General features: G+C 38.6%; 1 protein-coding gene across 2 annotated transcripts; it reads right to left on the reverse strand.

Annotated features, from left to right (window-relative positions):
* Window positions 1–1,796: 1,796 nt before the first annotated feature.
* LOC104244174 (tRNA ligase 1-like) lies at window positions 1,797–18,495 on the reverse strand. Of its 2 annotated transcripts, none has more exons than XM_009799535.2 (9): window positions 18,023–18,495; window positions 17,637–17,697; window positions 16,919–16,995; window positions 16,740–16,811; window positions 16,535–16,611; window positions 14,851–14,926; window positions 4,013–4,117; window positions 3,142–3,300; window positions 1,797–2,737 (listed from the first exon to the last, which is right to left on the reverse strand). In XM_009799535.2, the coding sequence occupies exons 1-9, from the start codon at window positions 18,065–18,067 to the stop codon at window positions 2,345–2,347; spliced, it is 1,065 nt and encodes a 354-aa protein (XP_009797837.1). In that variant the 5' UTR covers window positions 18,068–18,495; the 3' UTR covers window positions 1,797–2,344. The 2 variants fall into 2 exon arrangements, with proteins under 2 accessions (XP_009797837.1, XP_070006657.1); XM_070150556.1 differs by lacking the exon at window positions 18,023–18,495 and adding an exon at window positions 17,792–17,899.
* Between the last annotated feature and the right edge of the window lie 552 nt (window positions 18,496–19,047).

The raw sequence follows: 19,047 nt of genomic DNA on the forward strand, positions 1-19,047 counted from the left end.
CATTCAACTTCTCATTGGTCCAATTGTTGGAAGAAAAGTAATTTCCTATGCACTTTTCTATGAAACTTCCTCTGAATGTGACATTTATCTTTCCTTTACTTTTTGAACAGGTCAAACCGGACCACTATTCCAAATTAGTCAAATCACAAACAGTGGTAGAGCCAAGAATCCTAACAAGTAAATGCAAAAGTGCTATACAAAGAAGCTTCCCTTATTTTAATGGGATTAAACAATATATATTTAGCGTACTTATACATTATAATTTTAAGACGAGGGGATTCAATTGAACCATCTTCTTACCTTCAGCTAAGACACTGGCCACAAATTCTCATAAGATATACATAGGGACTTTAACATACAATTATCATTAAAAAGATTTTTTTTATCTATGATGCTTCCAGGTACACAAAAGGGATTTTACACAAATAGCCGTTCATATTCAGTATTTACTTTTTCTAACCATATACATACATTATATATTGATTATACAAAATTAATATTTAGTTTTTGCTGGTCCTTGCCAGTGAATTTTATTCAATCAACCATCCTGAGTTAATTAAAATAATATTCTTTTTTTTTTTGGTTAAACATTTCACGTCCAAGTAAGCATCTTCCTCCTAAAAAAATTAACAGCCCTAAATATGAAACTATCTTCATGCGCAAATGCTTTAACCTCAAACAAATAAGGCAACATGTGAATATATGATTCAACATAAACAAGATTTCTTAGCATATGAAAAAAAACAAGTCAAATTAAGGGCAGGCTCAAGATCATCAGAATAAGTGAAATGACATAACTTTGCCTTAAACACACATGCAAAATTGAAATATGAAAAGCTACCTAGGAATTGAACCGCTATCCAATCAATAGCTACATACTCAGAGGCGGATCTAGAATTTCAAGAGGATGAATGCACTATTGTGAAGAGGTGAATATAGAAATATATTTGACCGGTTTAACTTTAGTCACTTACCATGATCCACTATACTTATAAAATTATAGGTTCAAAATTATATTTCTTTGAAAATGTAGTAATTTTCACATATATATCTTGGATACGCCTATGTACATACTTTCCTTTTATTTCCTCGAATACGTACTCCTTCGGTCATCCCGGAACACATGAATCTATTCTTTCTGTGTCCCATATCCACTTATGTTAAAATATCTGCCCATTACTCACCAAAAGAAAATGCTAATCAGGGATCAAAAAAAGAAAGCTAGGGCCTCGTCAGAAAGACTTGGTTCGTAGAGCAAAGCCTTTTCCCCACAATATTCGTTTTACCCAAGAAAGAAAAAAAGGAGAATCAATTTAAATATGTAGGATTATTATATACCAGAAATGGTTTTCTCTTCTTTGGCATTTTCTTAAACAGTCCGGTGCACGAGAAACAATTCATCTCTGAAGAAAAAAAAAATGAGAAAAAGAGCGGCAAAAAAGAAAAGAAAAAGAAAAAAGTACAGATTAATGCTTTTGCGTGGCATATTAAATCATAGTAGTTCTGTATTTTTTTATTTTCAATTTAGGTGTCAACCGTCAACTATGTAGTAATACCTCGGCTTCATGATTAAAATATCACAAGTGTGTTTCCCATTGCATAATTGATTATATTCAGCAGAATATTTCTTATTTCCATGTCATCAATCCTTAAATGATGTTTCGCATGCCAAATTTCAATGTCCAAATGGTTTGCATCTTCACTCACAGTTGCAACCAAACGCAATTGAGTAAAGTCTCAACAGGGATATAATTTAATACTCCATATTAAGCAAACTTAGGATCAACACAGACACATCAAGAAAGAAGAGAACTAATATATTAAGACACTGGTAGAAAATAGTTTATTTTATTCAATAATCTGCTACCTGCAGCGTCAAAGTACCTGCAGCTCTAGAATGCATAGACATTATACATTTCTCTAAATCTAACTCTATCCTGCAAAACTGTTTTTTAAATAACCATGGTGCCAGAAGTGGAATCAGACTCAGTTTCAGTTCATCACAGGGATTCGGAAGTAGCCGTATTTGATGATGTTGATGTTTCAAAGTAACTTCCGGAATTTAGCATTGAAGATAAGGACAGAAGCTTGCGCACACCTCGGCTAATTCCATGGGATACCTGCTACCTCCCACCAACAACAGGTACCAGATAACTCTATCCACCAAGGCTTGGACAGATAGGAAGAAATCATCTAGTGTTTTTTGTTTCCGTTGAGAATTGAGCATGAGACCTCATGGTTCTAACCCACTTCATTGACTTAGGCCACACCCTTGCAATAAAAATAAAAATAAAAATGTTTCCACCAAAAGCACACGATGCTACAAAATTGTTACAGGTAGAATTCAAAAGAATTCGAGATTGCCAGTTATAGTGACCGGTGGATTTATATCAATTCGAGTAGCCTTCCCTTGTGAAAGTAATTGTGGCAGTGTATTGGCTTCTCTGACTGCAACTCCTTCGCCAGTCCATACTGTGACATGAGGCCATTGGTTTTCGGAATTGACCTTTTCACCTTCAACAGAGCCAGGCTCAGCTTCTAGTGCAGCCAGTTTTTCGGAGAACAACAAAGCAGCCAACTCTACCGGCACCCTTTGGTCAAGAAAGGAAGCGTATTTGGCAACTGCAGTGACATCGTGACTTCTCTTGTGAGCCAAGGTCAAATGGGCCTTCTGAATGCAGCTCTTTAAGCTTTTGTCCTTCAAGAAATCACCAACTTTCGGATCTTTCTGGGCTAGCTGTCCACAAAATAATGAGAAGCATGAGATAACATAGTCGGGTCCTTTATGCGAATACTTTATTGACATGAAGGACTTTTAACGAAATGCAGAAATTTCAGATGAGATAGGAAATCACTACGATTGAGAGGACAATAGAGCGGAAGCAGAATATTTGCTTTTCTCGGATAAAGAGATTATTAATTGAACGACACAGAAGGCAACAAACAGATAAACAAGAAAGACCATCATTCTCTTCAACCTGCCAAGAAAACAATTTAGCCACAAGGAGTAATATATTGTTTTGTGCACAAACCCTTAAGTATGATAAGAGCATAGACCACTAAATACAACTAGCAAGATACAAAATTTCCAGCCATCAAAGACTCCACAAGTGCAACATATAAATTTGCAAATTCACTTACATCATTCAGAAGACCAAGAATTTCTGGAACTGGTAGGCTGACAGCACCAAACACAATAGATCCTAGCTTCCTCTTCTCAGAAGTAGGCGCTGCATACTCGGCCCTCGCAATAGCTCTCAGTTGTTCCAAGACTTCTTTAACAGCAAATTCAAATGGAACCTGAAATAGAAGTTTGCAGAATCACTAGCCAAATATTCTCCTACCAAAATGTGGCCGATTTCTTTCGAACTGTCACTACTCTGCTGCACCTCGGGGTTCCTGGGACGGGGGGAGGGGGGGTGGGGGTTGCTGATCATGGAATATTGAATCATCCAACTAACCCAAATAACAGAAAGGCGTTGCTCATGCAGCATGTATGATCTTCTTTGGCATACCAGCTCACTTTAAGGCAAGTAATTCATTCTTTTTCTACAGACATGGCATCCTACCTAAGCCACTCTTTCCTCCAAATCCCTACAGCCTCCCCATGTCAAAGAAGAGTTACATACAGAAAAAACACATCTATGCAAACAGCGCAGGTAAAGAAGCTTCTGTGCTTTGTCATTGGCTATGCTATATGAACTCGTTTACGGGTATATATATATATATATATCCTATACGGGTGAGTCTATGTATCTGGTATGGCGCCAAATTTGTTGCTGATTTTTGGCGTATTTGAAGAACCCACACGAAGTACCCCAATCTTTACCACACAATTACTACACAGGTACGTCAATTCAAATAATGTATGCATGTAGTACATCTACGTGTCATGGGTAACATCTGAAGCGAAGGGCTTGAATAACAATTATAGCAATCATAATTTTATTTCCAGTGGAAGGTAAGATCAGAGAATTACGTGCCTTGAGAGATCTAAGCTGCACAAACTTACCTGTATTGAATTGAGATATAGTCGGCATTTCCAAGTAGAATATCCCTCAATTGCTTCTCCCATTTCACTCTCTCTTTTGCATATGTCCCTTTTGTAGACTCCAATCTACAGGATTGAATGTAAAAAATCACACACAACGAGAAAAACTCATTAGTAACAATCAATCAACTGGAAACAAACACCATTACCTTAGAACATTTTTAATCAAGAGAAAACTTGTATATATAGAATGGTGGGTGAACTTAGCTTTTTCACTCAAATACACAAAAATGAACTTTATCAATGTGTAACCAAACATCAGACTTTCTTGTCCTCCAACTACTAATATCATAAACCTAACAAGTTTATCTAACACAACTATCTTTTATTTTGCCTTTTGTTGGGGGTGGGGGGTGGGGGGGATAGTTCGAGGATTCTGCATGGTTGGGAAAACAGATCTTATAGCCCCAAAAGAAAAAGCATATAAGTGGTCTTAAACCTACTGAAACATGCAGACAAAATGCAGGTTCATATTCATGTTGCAATAAATTTAGTGCACTATACACAAATACATGCGCACGTGGTGTGTGTATACATACATAAATGTGGAATACAAAGTTATCATTAGGCAAAAGCAATACAACAAAAGCAGAATCGTAAAAAGGAGTTTCATAGCTCCGGATCATGCGAGTCAGGACACTGGAAATCAATGAGCATATCAGATTTTCACTAATGCTTTTCCAGCCTATAAGCCCCTGATATCCATCTTTTTCCTGGCCATATGACGCTGGAAACTTCCCAATGCCATTAAGAATCATAGAACCCTTAAGCCCTAAATTTCTGTTACCCCTGATCTGATGATGTCCATCTCATTGAAGAAGTATTAGGCATGTGCCTAATAAGAGTTTTCTTTGGTTTGGTAGCCAACCTTGTTGACTTGGTTTGGTTGGTAGCCAACCTTGTTGAATTTCTTTGGTTTGGTAGCCAACTTTGTTGAATTGTGAAAAATGTGTGTAAATTGTCAAATATTGTAGGCTTTAGAGGGTGAAACTTTGGCTATAAAAGGAGAGCTTCAACTCTCATTTCTTCACACCAACAAAGAGAGAAAGAAAGAGTGAGGTTTCACAGACAAGGTATAAGAAAATAGTCTGTGAGGAAAATAGAGAGTGAGCGATATTGTAGTGAGGTGGGAATATCAAAAGAGGGTTATTTCTTTTGAGTGTTGTAGTGGTCTTTGGAGTATTTACCTCCGACCTACAAAGTGTAAAATTCCTTACTATAGTGATATCAGTTGCTCCTCTCGGGGTCGTGGTTTTTTTCCCTTATTCAGAAGGGTTTTCCACGTAAAAATCTTGGTGTCATTGTTACTCTTTTATTCTTGTTAATTACCGTATCTCGGTGCTACATTATTATTCCGCTTTATTACCGTGAATATTATTTTGGTAAGGGGTTTATTCCCAACAACTGGTATCAGAGCACAGGTTCTGCTCGTTCACTGAAATACTATTCACTGTCGGTAGTACTATACTTGGTGAAAAATAAAAATGTCCGGAGTAAAGTACGAGGTAGCAAAATTCAATGGAGATAACGGTTTCTCAACATGGCAAAGAAGGATGAGAGATCTGCTCATCCAACAAGGATTACACAAGGTTCTAGATGTTGATTCCAAAAAGCCTGATACCATGAAAGCTGAGGATTGGGCTGACTTGGATGAAAGAGCTGCTAGTGCAATCAGGTTGCACTTATCAGATGATGTGGTAAATAACATCATTGATGAAGACACTGCACGTGGAATTTGGACAAGGTTGGAAAGCCTATACATGTCCAAAACGCTGACAAATAAATTGTACCTGAAGAAGCAGTTATACGCCCTACACATGAGTGAAGGTACGAATTTTTTGTCACATTTAAATGTGTTTAACGGACTAATCACACAGCTTGCCAACCTCGGAGTGAAAATCGAGGAAGAAGATAAAGCCATCTTGCTATTGAACTCGTTGCCATCTTCGTACGATAATTTGGCAACAACCATCCTGCACGGTAAGACTACTATTGAGTTGAAAGATGTCACATCGGCTCTTCTACTCAATGAGAAGATGAGAAAGAAGCCTGAAAATCAAGGACAGGCTCTCATCACAGAAGGTAGAGGCAGGAGTTATCAAAGGAGTTCGAACAACTATGGTAGATCCGGAGCTCGTGGGAAGTCAAAGAACCGATCCAAATCAAGAGTCAGAAATTGCTACAACTGTAATCAACCAGGTCACTTCAAAAGAGATTGCCCAAATCCAAGGAAGGGCAAAGGTGAAACCAGTGGCCAGAAGAATGACGACAACACAGCCGCCATGGTGCAAAATAATGATAATGTTGTCCTCTTTATAAATGAGGAAGAGGAATGCATGCACCTGTCAGGTCCAGAGTCGGAATGGGTGGTTGACACAGCGGCATCTCACCATGCCACACCGGTAAGAGATCTTTTTTGCAGATATGTAGCAGGTGATTTCGGCACAGTGAAAATGGGTAACACAAGTTACTCAAAGATTGCGGGGATTGGTGACATTTGTATCAAGACAAATGTCGGATGCACATTGGTTCTAAAGGATGTGCGGCATGTACCTGATTTGCGGATGAACTTGATCTCGGGAATTGCTTTAGACCGAGATGGATACGAGAGTTATTTTGCAAATCAAAAGTGGAGACTCACTAAGGGATCATTGGTGATTGCAAAGGGAGTTGCTCGTGGCACGTTGTACAGGACAAATGCAGAAATATGCCAAGGTGAATTGAACGCGGCACAAGATGAGATTTCTGTAGATTTATGGCACAAAAGAATGGGTCATATGAGCGAGAAGGGATTGCAGATTCTTGCCAAGAAATCACTCATTTCTTATGCCAAAGGTACAACTGTAAAACCTTGTGACTACTGTTTATTTGGTAAGCAGCATAGAGTCTCATTTCAGACATCGTCTGAAAGAAAATTGAATATACTTGATTTAGTATATTCTGATGTTTGCGGCCCAATGGAAATTGAATCAATGGGCGGTAACAAATATTTTGTTACTTTTATTGATGATGCTTCACGAAAATTATGGGTTTATATTTTGAAAACCAAAGATCAGGTGTTTCAAGTTTTCCAGAAGTTTCATGCTCTAGTAGAAAGGGAGACGGGTCGAAAGCTAAAGCGTCTCCGAAGTGACAATGGAGGTGAGTACACTTCAAGGGAATTTGAAGAGTATTGTTCAAGTCATGGGATCAGACATGAAAAGACAGTTCCTGGAACCCCACAGCACAATGGCGTAGCCGAGAGGATGAACCGCACCATTGTGGAGAAGGTGAGAAGCATGCTCAGAATGGCTAAACTGCCTAAGTCATTCTGGGGTGAAGCAGTTCAGACAGCCTGTTACCTGATCAATAGGAGTCCATCAGTTCCGTTGGCGTTTGAAATCCCAGAGAGAGTCTGGACCAACAAGGAGGTGTCCTACTCGCATCTGAAGGTGTTCGGTTGCAGAGCTTTTGCACATGTACCAAAAGAGCAGAGAACAAAGCTGGATGATAAATCTATTCCCTGCATATTTATCGGATATGGAGATGAAGAGTTCGGGTACAGACTGTGGGATCCTGTAAAGAAGAAGGTCATCAGAAGTAGAGATGTAGTCTTCCGAGAAAGTGAAGTTAGAACTGCTGCTGATATGTCAGAAAAGGCGAAGAATGGTATAATTCCTAACTTTGTTACTATTCCTTCTACTTCTAACAATCCCACAAGTGCAGAAAGTACGACCGACGAGGTTGCCGAGCAGGGGGAGCAACCTGGTGAGGTTATTGAGCAGGGGGAGCAACTTGATGAAGGTGTCGAGGAAGTGGAGCACCCCACTCAGGGAGAAGAACAACATCAACCTCTGAGGAGATCAGAGAGGCCAAGGGTAGAGTCACGCAGGTACCCTTCCACAGAGTATGTCCTCATCAGTGATGAGGGGGAGCCAGAAAGTCTTAAGGAGGTGTTGTCCCATCCAGAAAAGAACCAGTGGATGAAAGCTATGCAAGAAGAGATGGAATCTCTCCAGAAAAATGGCACATACAAGCTGGTTGAACTTCCAAAGGGTAAAAGACCACTCAAATGCAAATGGGTCTTTAAACTCAAGAAAGATGGAGATGGCAAGCTGGTCAGATACAAAGCTCGATTGGTGGTTAAAGGCTTCGAACAGAAGAAAGGTATTGATTTTGACGAAATTTTCTCCCCCGTTGTTAAAATGACTTCTATTCGAACAATTTTGAGCTTAGCAGCTAGCCTAGATCTTGAAGTGGAGCAGTTGGATGTGAAAACTGCATTTCTTCATGGAGATTTGGAAGAGGAGATTTATATGGAGCAACCAGAAGGATTTGAAGTAGCTGGAAAGAAACACATGGTGTGCAAATTGAATAAGAGTCTTTATGGATTGAAGCAGGCACCAAGGCAGTGGTACATGAAGTTTGATTCATTCATGAAAAGTCAAACATACCTAAAGACCTATTCTGATCCATGTGTATACTTCAAAAGATTTTCTGAGAATAACTTTATTATATTGTTGTTGTATGTGGATGACATGCTAATTGTAGGAAAAGACAAGGGGTTGATAGCAAAGTTGAAAGGAGATCTGTCCAAGTCATTTGATATGAAGGACTTGGGCCCAGCACAACAAATTCTAGGGATGAAGATAGTTCGAGAGAGAACAAGTAGAAAGTTGTGGCTATCTCAGGAGAAGTACATTGAACGTGTACTAGAACGCTTCAACATGAAGAATGCTAAGCCAGTCAGTACACCTCTTGCTGGTCATCTAAAGTTGAGTAAAAAGATGTGTCCTACAACAGTGGAAGAGAAAGGGAACATGGCTAAAGTTCCTTATTCTTCAGCAGTCGGAAGCTTGATGTATGCAATGGTATGTACTAGACCTGATATTGCTCACGCAGTTGGTGTTGTCAGCAGGTTTCTTGAAAATCCTGGAAAGGAACATTGGGAAGCAGTCAAGTGGATACTCAGGTACCTGAGAGGTACCACGGGAGATTGTTTGTGCTTTGGAGGATCTGATCCAATCTTGAAGGGCTATACAGATGCTGATATGGCAGGTGACATTGACAACAGAAAATCCAGTACTGGATATTTGTTTACATTTTCAGGGGGAGCTATATCATGGCAGTCTAAGTTGCAAAAGTGCGTTGCACTTTCAACAACTGAAGCAGAGTACATTGCTGCTACAGAAACTGGCAAGGAGATGATATGGCTCAAGCGATTCCTTCAAGAGCTTGGATTGCATCAGAAGGAGTATGTCGTCTATTGTGACAGTCAAAGTGCAATAGACCTTAGCAAGAACTCTATGTACCATGCAAGGACCAAACACATTGATGTGAGATATCATTGGATTCGAGAAATGGTAGATGATGAATCTCTAAAAGTCTTGAAGATTTCTACAAATGAGAATCCCGCAGATATGCTGACCAAGGTGGTACCAAGGAACAAGTTCGAGCTATGCAAAGAACTTGTCGGCATGCATTCAAACTAGAAGACAGTGCTACCTCCTCTGGATGAATGAGACTGGAGGGGGAGATTGATGATGTCCATCTCATTGAAGAAGTATTAGGCATGTGCCTAATAAGAGTTTTCTTTGGTTTGGTAGCCAACCTTGTTGACTTGGTTTGGTTGGTAGCCAACCTTGTTGAATTTCTTTGGTTTGGTAGCCAACTTTGTTGAATTGTGAAAAATGTGTGTAAATTGTCAAATATTGTAGGCTTTAGAGGGTGAAACTTTGGCTATAAAAGGAGAGCTTCAACTCTCATTTCTTCACACCAACAAAGAGAGAAAGAAAGAGTGAGGTTTCACAGACAAGGTATAAGAAAATAGTCTGTGAGGAAAATAGAGAGTGAGCGATATTGTAGTGAGGTGGGAATATCAAAAGAGGGTTATTTCTTTTGAGTGTTGTAGTGGTCTTTGGAGTATTTACCTCCGACCTACAAAGTGTAAAATTCCTTACTATAGTGATATCAGTTGCTCCTCTCGGGGTCGTGGTTTTTTTCCCTTATTCAGAAGGGTTTTCCACGTAAAAATCTTGGTGTCATTGTTACTCTTTTATTCTTGTTAATTACCGTATCTCGGTGCTGTTGAAGTTTGGCAAAATGCCAAAGTCCCACATTGGTTGGGAGTTAAGTTTGGGGGGATTTTTCCCCTATAAAAGAAGGCCTAATGTTTAGGATTGAAACACACCTCTCATTTGCCTTCTCATCTGTTTAAGGCATTTGTATCTTCTCTCTTTAGTATTATTTCACTTGTATTTTGGAGTGGAATAAAATATTTGGTTGTGTCCGAGGAGTAGGCAGAATTAGCCGAACCTCGTAAATTCTGGTGTTCCCTTTATTATTGCTTTATTGTCTTATTTATTATTTGGTGGCTGTCATAATTTTTGGTATAGTAGTTGTGACTTATTCACACTCTATACATTTGGCTTCCGCAACAATTGGTATCAGAGCACTGGAAGAAAGAAAAAGGGCACTGGAAGAAAGACTGTCCGAAGTTGAAGAATAAGGCCAAACATAACAATGGAAAGGCCATTATGGATTCAAATGTAGCTGATTGTGATGATTCAGACTTCTCATTAGTTACAACAGAGTCATCAACATCTTCAGACATATGGTTGATGGACTCGGCTTGTAGCTATCATATGTGTCCCAACAGGGACTGGTTCGTGGAATTTCAAGAAGGAGAATATGGAGTCGTCCACACAGCGGATAACAGCCCTCTTACCTCATATGGCATTGGTTCAATACGATTAAGGAACCATGATGGAATGATCAGAACATTGATAGATGTTCGATATGTACCGGATTTGAAGAAGAATCTCATCTCTGTGGGAGCCCTAGAATCAAAAGGGTTCAAAATCATTGCAGAAAATGGAGTGATGAGAGTATGCTCCGGTGCACTAGTGGTAATGAAGGCTAATCGGAAGAATAATAATATGTACCGCTATCGTGGCAGTACAGTTATTGGGACAGCGACAGTGACATCCAGTGACGACAAAGAGGCAGAAGCAACCAAGCTATGGCACATGCGCTTGGGACATGCTGGAGGAAAATCCTTGAAAACTCTATCAGATCAAGGATTGTTAAAAGGAGTAAAGGCTTGCAACTTGGAGTTTTGTGAGCATTGTGTCAAAGGGAAACAGACAAGGGTTAAATTTGGTACAGCGATCCATAATACTAAAGGCATTTTGGATTATGTACACTCTGATGTTTGGGGTCCTTCCAAAACACCTTCATTGGGTGGGAAGCACTATTTTGTAACCTTTGTTGATGATTTTTCTCGAAGAGTGTGGGTGTATACAATGAAAAACAAAGATGAAGTGCTGGGAATTTTTCTCAAATGGAAGACGATGGTGGAGAATCAAACAGGCAGGAGGATCAAGTGTATTCGCACAGACAATGGAGGTGAATACAAAAATGATCATTTCAATAAGGTCTGTGAAAATGATGGCATCGTCCGACACTTCACTGTTAGACATACACCACAACAGAATGGAGTGGCAGAACGTATGAACCGGACCTTGCTGGAGAAGGTACGGTGTATGTTGTCCAATGCTGGCTTGGGCAAAGAATTTTGGGCTGAGGCAATTACATATGCATGCCACCTCATTAATCGTCTACCATCTGCTGCTATTGATGGCAAAACACCATTTGAAAAATGGTACGGAAAACCTGCTGTAGATTATAACTCTTTGCACGTGTTTGGCTCAACTGCATATTATCATGTGACGGAGTCAAAATTGGATCCAAGGGCAAAGAAGGCTATTTTTATGGGAATTACTTCTGGAGTCAAAGGATATCGCTTATGGTGCCCTATGACAAAGAAAGTAATATTCAGCAGAGATGTTACCTTTGATGAATTTGCTATGGTAAATAAGGTAACAGAAGATACCAAACAAAATGAAGGTGCTTCTAAGCAGGTGGAGTTTGAGGGAAAATTTATTTTTCCTACACAAGAAGCAGAGGAGGAAACAAATGAAGATTACCCTCTGGAAGGAGAGCCAGTAGAGGAGATTCCAACTCAGGAATCTCAACAACAACTTGAATCAATAGCAACCAGCAGGCCAAAAAGAACAATAACGAAACCTGTTCGTCTCATAGAGACGGTTGCTTGTGCAACCTCAATTGTAGCTGATGATGTTCCTACTACTTATAAAGACGCTGTTCAAAGTTCAGAAGAAGATAAGTGGAGGATTGCCATGAATGATGAGATACAGTCCCTTCATCAGAATCATACATGGAGATTGGCCAATCTCCCGAAGGGAAAGAAAGCAATTGGGTGCAAATGGGTATTTGCAAAGAAGGAAGGATTTCCTAACCAAGTAGATGTTCGCTACAAAGCAAGATTGGTGGCCAAAGGATATGCTCAAAAGGAGGGAATTGATTACAATGAAGTGTTTTCTCCAGTTGTAAAACATTCCTCCATTAGAATTATGTTGGCTTTGGTAGCACAATTGGATTTGGAACTAGTTCAGATGGATGTAAAAACTGCGTTTTTACATGGAAACTTGGAGGAGGAAATCTACATGACTCAGCCAGAAGGATTCAAAGTTGCTGGAAAAGAAAATATGGTGTGCAAACTTGAAAAATCGTTGTACGGATTGAAACAATCTTCTAGACAATGGTACAAGCGATTTGACGAGTTTATGTTGCGGCAAGGGTACAAGAGAAGCAAATACGATCATTGTGTGTATTTGCACAAGCTTAAAGATGGTTCCTTTGTATATCTTCTCCTATATGTTGATGATATGTTGATAGCTTCCAAGAATTCGGAAGAAATTGATAAGTTGAAGATTCAACTGAAGAAGGAGTTCGAGATGAAGGATTTGGGTGAGGCAAAGAAAATTCTTGGCATGGAGATAATTAGAGATAGACGTTCAAAAAAACTCTGTTTATCTCAAAAGGAATATTTGAAGAGAGTACTTCAACGTTTTGGCATAGATGACAAGACTAAGCCAGTTAGTACTCCACTTGCTTCCCATTTTAAGCTAAGTACTACTATGTCGCCAATGGATGAAGCTGAACGAGAGTATATGTCAAAGGTACCATACGCAAATGTTGTTGGTAGCTTGATGTATGCAATGGTTTGCACAAGGCCTGACATTTCACAAGCTGTTGGAGTTATTAGCAGATATATGCACAATCCAGGGCAGGAGCATTGGCAAGCTGTGAAGTGGATTCTACGGTATATTCATAATACTGTAGATGTCGGGTTAGTTTTTGAGCAGGAAGACAATCAGTTTGTAGTTGGATATTGTGACTCAGATTTTGCGGGTGATATGGACAAACGAAGATCAACTACTGGTTATGTGTTTACTTTTGCAAAGGCACCAGTTAGTTGGAAGTCTACTTTGCAGTCAACAGTTGCTTTGTCTACAACAGAGGCAGAGTACATGGCTATTACAGATGCTGTGAAAGAGGCAATTTGGCTTCAAGGATTGCTAAAGGAGCTTGGTGTTGAACAAAAAGGTATCACAATTTTTTGTGATAGTCAAAGTGCTATTCAATTAGCGAAGAACCAAGTTTATCATGCAAGGACGAAGCACATTGATGTTCGGTATCATTTCGTACGAGAAATCATAGAAGAAGGTGGAGTCACGGTGAAGAAAATTCATACTACAGAGAATCCTGCTGATATGCTGACAAAGGTGGTGACTGCGGTCAAGTTTCAACATTGTTTGGATTTGATCAACATTGTTGAACACTGAAGATTGAAGATGAAGACACAACCAAAATTTGTTATTGAGAGAGAATTGAAAATGTGGAATTTTGCCAAGGTGGAGATTTGTTGAAGTTTGGCAAAATGCCAAAGTCCCACATTGGTTGGGAGTTAAGTTTGGGGGGATTTTTCCCCTATAAAAGAAGGCCTAATGTTTAGGATTGAAACACACCTCTCATTTGCCTTCTCATCTGTTTAAGGCATTTGTATCTTCTCTCTTTAGTATTATTTCACTTGTATTTTGGAGTGGAATAAAATATTTGGTTGTGTCCGAGGAGTAGGCAGAATTAGCCGAACCTCGTAAATTCTGGTGTTCCCTTTATTATTGCTTTATTGTCTTATTTATTATTTGGTGGCTGTCATAATTTTTGGTATAGTAGTTGTGACTTATTCACACTCTATACATTTGGCTTCCGCAACAGGTGCTACATTATTATTCCGCTTTATTACCGTGAATATTATTTTGGTAAGGGGTTTATTCCCAACATGATCAACCCCAAATCTGTGCCGCTTTGGATCATACAAACCATCGTAAAGTTGACAGCAAAGCAATAATCAACAGACAAACAACAAATGGAACGGCTCATCATATTCAATCGACTAAAGGAATAAGAAAAGTATTGCGCCCAAAGAAAGAGGGAATTAAGGTCCAATATTTGGACTGGCAGAATAACTGTTGTAAGCTGTAATATTTTTTTAATTTTCTCCACCGACCAGAATTATTCAGCTAACCATTAACTATCAAGACCTCTATGCATCATAACAGAACGCAGTCATCACAAAGTCAAAAGAGTTGAAGCCTCTCGTATGAAGAAGTTGGAAGAAAGTTGTCACACATAATATCCTTACTTTTAATAACGCATTCTGGAGAAAGAAGTGGAATTTTCAAAAGCAACTCATAATTGCTTCAACATACACTTTTACTTTGAAAATATCTAAGCTGAGGATGTAATAGAGAGAGCTCCATATGGTGCAACATATAGGAAGGCATAATACTATTTCTCATCATGAATACTATAACTCAAATGCAAAAACTGGGAGAGGGTGTGGAGGAACTCATTAACTACACATTTTGACAGTATCTGAATGTAACACTTACCTTCGATTTCTTGTGAAGCTTGTACAGATTAATTCCATCCTCAATAATAGACCTCACAGAATCTGGTAAAGGAGACCTTCATATGATCATAACAATATCAACAGCAAGTAAAGAAAATGAACAAGGAAAGACCAACATGTCCTAGAATGGAAACAGTTTCAAACTACATAGGTCAAATACCAAATACCGCCGACAGCAATGCCAACAGAGCACAGACTTTAACGATATTAAGGAAGTCATCTGACATGATAGTAGAATATTATCAGATTCCAACGTTACCTGCGGCATTTTGTTGGTTGAATTGTTATAGACAAGTGGTGAAGACGTATTTAAGAAAATAAAAGTGTGCTCTCTCTAATAGCTTAAGCTTTTCGATGAGATGGTTAAACAACTCCAACATGGTTTAAGAGCCAGAGGTCCTGGGTTCAACGCCACCCATTATCAACAAGAATTTCCACGTGCTTGGCCTGTGAAAAAGGAATCAAGCCCGCACGTGTAGGAGCATGTTGAAGACATAATTAATAAAATAAAATTGTGCTTGCTCACTCTAACAACTTAAGCTATTCAATGAGATGGTGACACAACTTCATCAATAAGCTATATCACTGAAACTTCTAGTTGTGTCTAATATCCTCTAGGGTTGAACATTGTGGAACACACAGCTCGCTGTAATTAGCATACATGTATTCAAAACCCCAGCTTTATACAAAACAATTGGATTTATAGATAACACCCACTTTCATCTTTTTCTTTTCCTTAATCTTTGCTCTTTTTTCTTTTTGGCCGTGAAGAAAGTACGGCGACGATATTGGAGTTTGTGTTCAAAGTTAGCAATCTCCTTCAAATTTTGGAAGGCCGTTGATATATTGTATGAGTTAGAATTTAAGCTTAACTAAATTAGAGCTATATTCACTCTAGTTAATGAAAATTAATGATTAGGTGAAAGCAAAAACAACCAGTTTGGCTACATTGTGAAACCGTACTTGATCATTGAATGCCAGTCAGAACTCAGATGCATGTCAAACATCAATATACTCGATTATATGATGATACTATGCAGAACCTTTGAGTCATCATGTCTTATACAATAACAATGGTTTTCCTTTTTATCTGGCTGGAAAAATAAGAACAAATTCTATTTTCTTCTAAAATGAGTCTTATGACCAAACAAATACTTCAATCGAACAACCTAGCCCTAAATTGGAAAAGACCTCACCAATAAATGTAGACATTCAATGTTTGGGATTATATTAATATATCCATTAGAATCACTTTAGATACTTTACAATCGTTCATCATTGTTCTAAATGACTTTAGGTTGTTGTTTGTCAAGGAATATGAGAATTAACCTTTCAAGTCTTTTATTTGATAGGTATCATAGTACTAAGACAAACTATGGAGAGATAAATTCGGAGAAAATTTCAAGTACTTCCACTCAAGTTCAGCAACATTATGCACGCTTCCCCTAGCATAAGAAATTACACCAAAACCCTCTTGTTCAAAATTGCATTACAAATATCACACTCGATAGCACGGAATAAAAAACGATTATGAAGAGGATTCACTTATAATATCAAATCAAATGTTATAGTCTTAATCAATTATTTACCTTCTCTTTTTTCTCAAATCAAGCTGAAGAGGCCAACATCATTAAGGGGGTTCAGAAGAAAGAAATCTTACTAACCTTTCAGGTTTCAGTAGAGGCATCCTGACAAGTGAGCCAAAACGTTCAATAAGCTCACTCTCGAACTCCTGACGATTCTGAGTGAAAAGTGAACCAACAGAATCAGATACAGATCCCATGTTTGTTTATTTATTTACTTCGTCAACTAACAGTTCGTACAGAGAAAGATCTCAGATAATCTTGTCAGCTGAATAAAAATCTGCACCTTTCCCTCATAAAGGTGATAAAACATTAGCAGCACACATCCAGCATTTGGAGATGACTTGTCAAGATTTCCCTTCAGGATCAAGCATAAAAGAGAGGTCTGAGGCATCAATATCCAAGTTGAAGGGAGTAAATGGGCGAGAGCAGTTTACAAGGACGGAGTAATGAAGAGTTAAGTACCGGATGATTAGCTCGGTGAAGTACTCGGAATATAAAAATCGCAAGTGCATCAACAGAGAATGGATTGATTTCAGTTCCTGCATGATTAGCCAGGCAGTAACTAAGACCCCATTTAGGATACGCATGGATTAGTATGACCCAAGAAAAAAGAAATGAACTTTCAAACACGCAATTCTCTTACTACCACTACCAATATCACTAACTGTAAAGAAAGGTAATCTAAAACATCATTTTGTGCAAGCAACATGAAGCATTTATCCAATAATTGTTCCCCAAGAAACAAAAACATACAGCAAGATGATACCGAGTTTCACCAGTCTAAGTTAAAGATAACACAACTGCAAAGCCAGGAGTGTAGGTGGGAAGTATCTGCCTCATCTCCAAGAAACAAAAGCATATAACAAGATGACAGAGTTTTCATCACTCTAAGTTAAACAGACAAGAGAACTGCAAAGTCAGAGCTCAGAGGTCGGGAAGCATTTGTCATGCTTCCACCTGAATCAGACATAAATTTTTCACACCAACAAACTAGAATTGTCAATAACACAAATCTGAATAAACATAGTAAGAAATGCAAAAAGAAGCCATCAGACTGGGTGAATTACCAAATCATTTGACCCAACTTTTTGTAAATTAAAGCAAACTTGCATGAGAAGCAGCATAACAGGTTATCGAAAATGTAAGCAACAGAAACTACAAAAGAACCATCTCTCAAGACCTTCTGAATCAGGTACAACTGGAATAGCAGATGCGTTGGTGCTTAGGCACATCTTCTCAATCTGCAAAGATGAGATTTAAAACCCTGTGAGCAAATCTGGATATCATGATTTGAAGCTACCACTACATCTAATGTTATTTCCGAACTGAAATAACCTTAAAAACTCAAGTTCTTGCATTCTGTGGCATTATAGAAAGTTGTACGCAAAGTACAGAGATCTGATACAACTATACTTTGTAATCTTGTGCGATATCATGATTTGAAGCACAACCACTACATTTTATGTTAATTTGGAACTGAAAATAACCTTAACAAGTGCGTTAAATTCAAAATTGTGTTAGAGGATTTGTACTACCCGGGAACAGTTTAGCAAATACAAAAATTACCTGTCTCCATGCTTTCTCATTTGGTGCATTCTTGTCAGCAAGCATGATTGAGTTAGGTTTTCTTCGGCATTCATCAGCAACTTTTTGCCAATATCTACCTATTAATATGATGGACGTACAGATATCAAACTTTATTATCTAAGGAAAAGCTATGTCCATCAAGCAAGGAAAAGAGGGAGATTATTAATGGAAGATCCAAGAATCAGATGTTTCTGGCTGTTGAAGTTTGGCAAAATGCCAAAGTCCCACATTGGTTGGGAGTTAAGTTTGGGGGGGATTTTTCCCCTATAAAAGAAGGCCTAATGTTTAGGATTGATACACACCTCTCATTTGCCTTCTCATCTGTTTAAGGCATTTGTATCTTCTCTCTTTAGTATTATTTCACTTGTATTTTTGGAGTGGAATAAAATATTGGTTGTGTCCGAGGAGTAGGCAAAATTAGCCGAACCTCGTAAATTCTGGTGTTCCCTTTATTATTGCTTTATTGTCTTATTTATTATTTGGTGGCTGTCATAATTTTTGGTATAGTAGTTGTGACTTATTCACACTCTATACATTTGGCTTCCGCAACAATTGGTATCAGAGCCAAGGTACTGTCTAAGTATGCTCTGTGGTTGCAGCATAGTCTGATCTTCCACATCAGAAAAGATTTATCTTGGTAACTGAGTCAAGGTTCTGTCTGAGTATGCTCTGTAGTTGCAGCTTAGTCTGATCTTCTACATCAGAAAGGAAATAATCTTGATTTGTGTCGTCAGCTATTAAATAATATTTGTGTCAAATATGGGAGACAATAAACAAGAAGAATCTACATCAAGTGTCAACAATACGTCATCATTGGCATCTTCGCTTATGACAAGAATTGTGTCAAATGCGAAATTTGCGGTAGAAATTTTTGACGGGTCCGGACATTTTGGGATGTGGCAAGGCGAGGTTCTAGATGTCCTTTTTCAACAAGGGCTAGATCTGGCCATTGAAGAAAAGAAACCAGATGTTATTGGAGAAGAAGATTGGAGAATTATCAACCG

The sequence above is a fragment of the Nicotiana sylvestris genome, chromosome 7 (genome assembly GCF_000393655.2).
Source record: "Nicotiana sylvestris chromosome 7, ASM39365v2, whole genome shotgun sequence".
NCBI classification, from domain to species: Eukaryota; Viridiplantae; Streptophyta; class Magnoliopsida; order Solanales; family Solanaceae; genus Nicotiana; species Nicotiana sylvestris.

Bases quoted from the DNA above. Each gene is read 5' to 3' on its own strand.
- LOC104244174 (XM_009799535.2), bottom strand. From the start codon at position 18,067: ATGCTTGCTGACAAGAATGCACCAAATGAGAAAGCATGGAGACAG. The intron at 17,698-18,022 runs GTAATTTTTGTA...TCATCTTTGCAG, and splicing joins ATGAGAAAGCATGGAGACAG to ATTGAGAAGATGTGCCTAAG. The intron at 16,812-16,918 runs GTACTTAACTCT...TTGATCCTGAAG, and splicing joins TTCACCGAGCTAATCATCCG to GGAAATCTTGACAAGTCATC.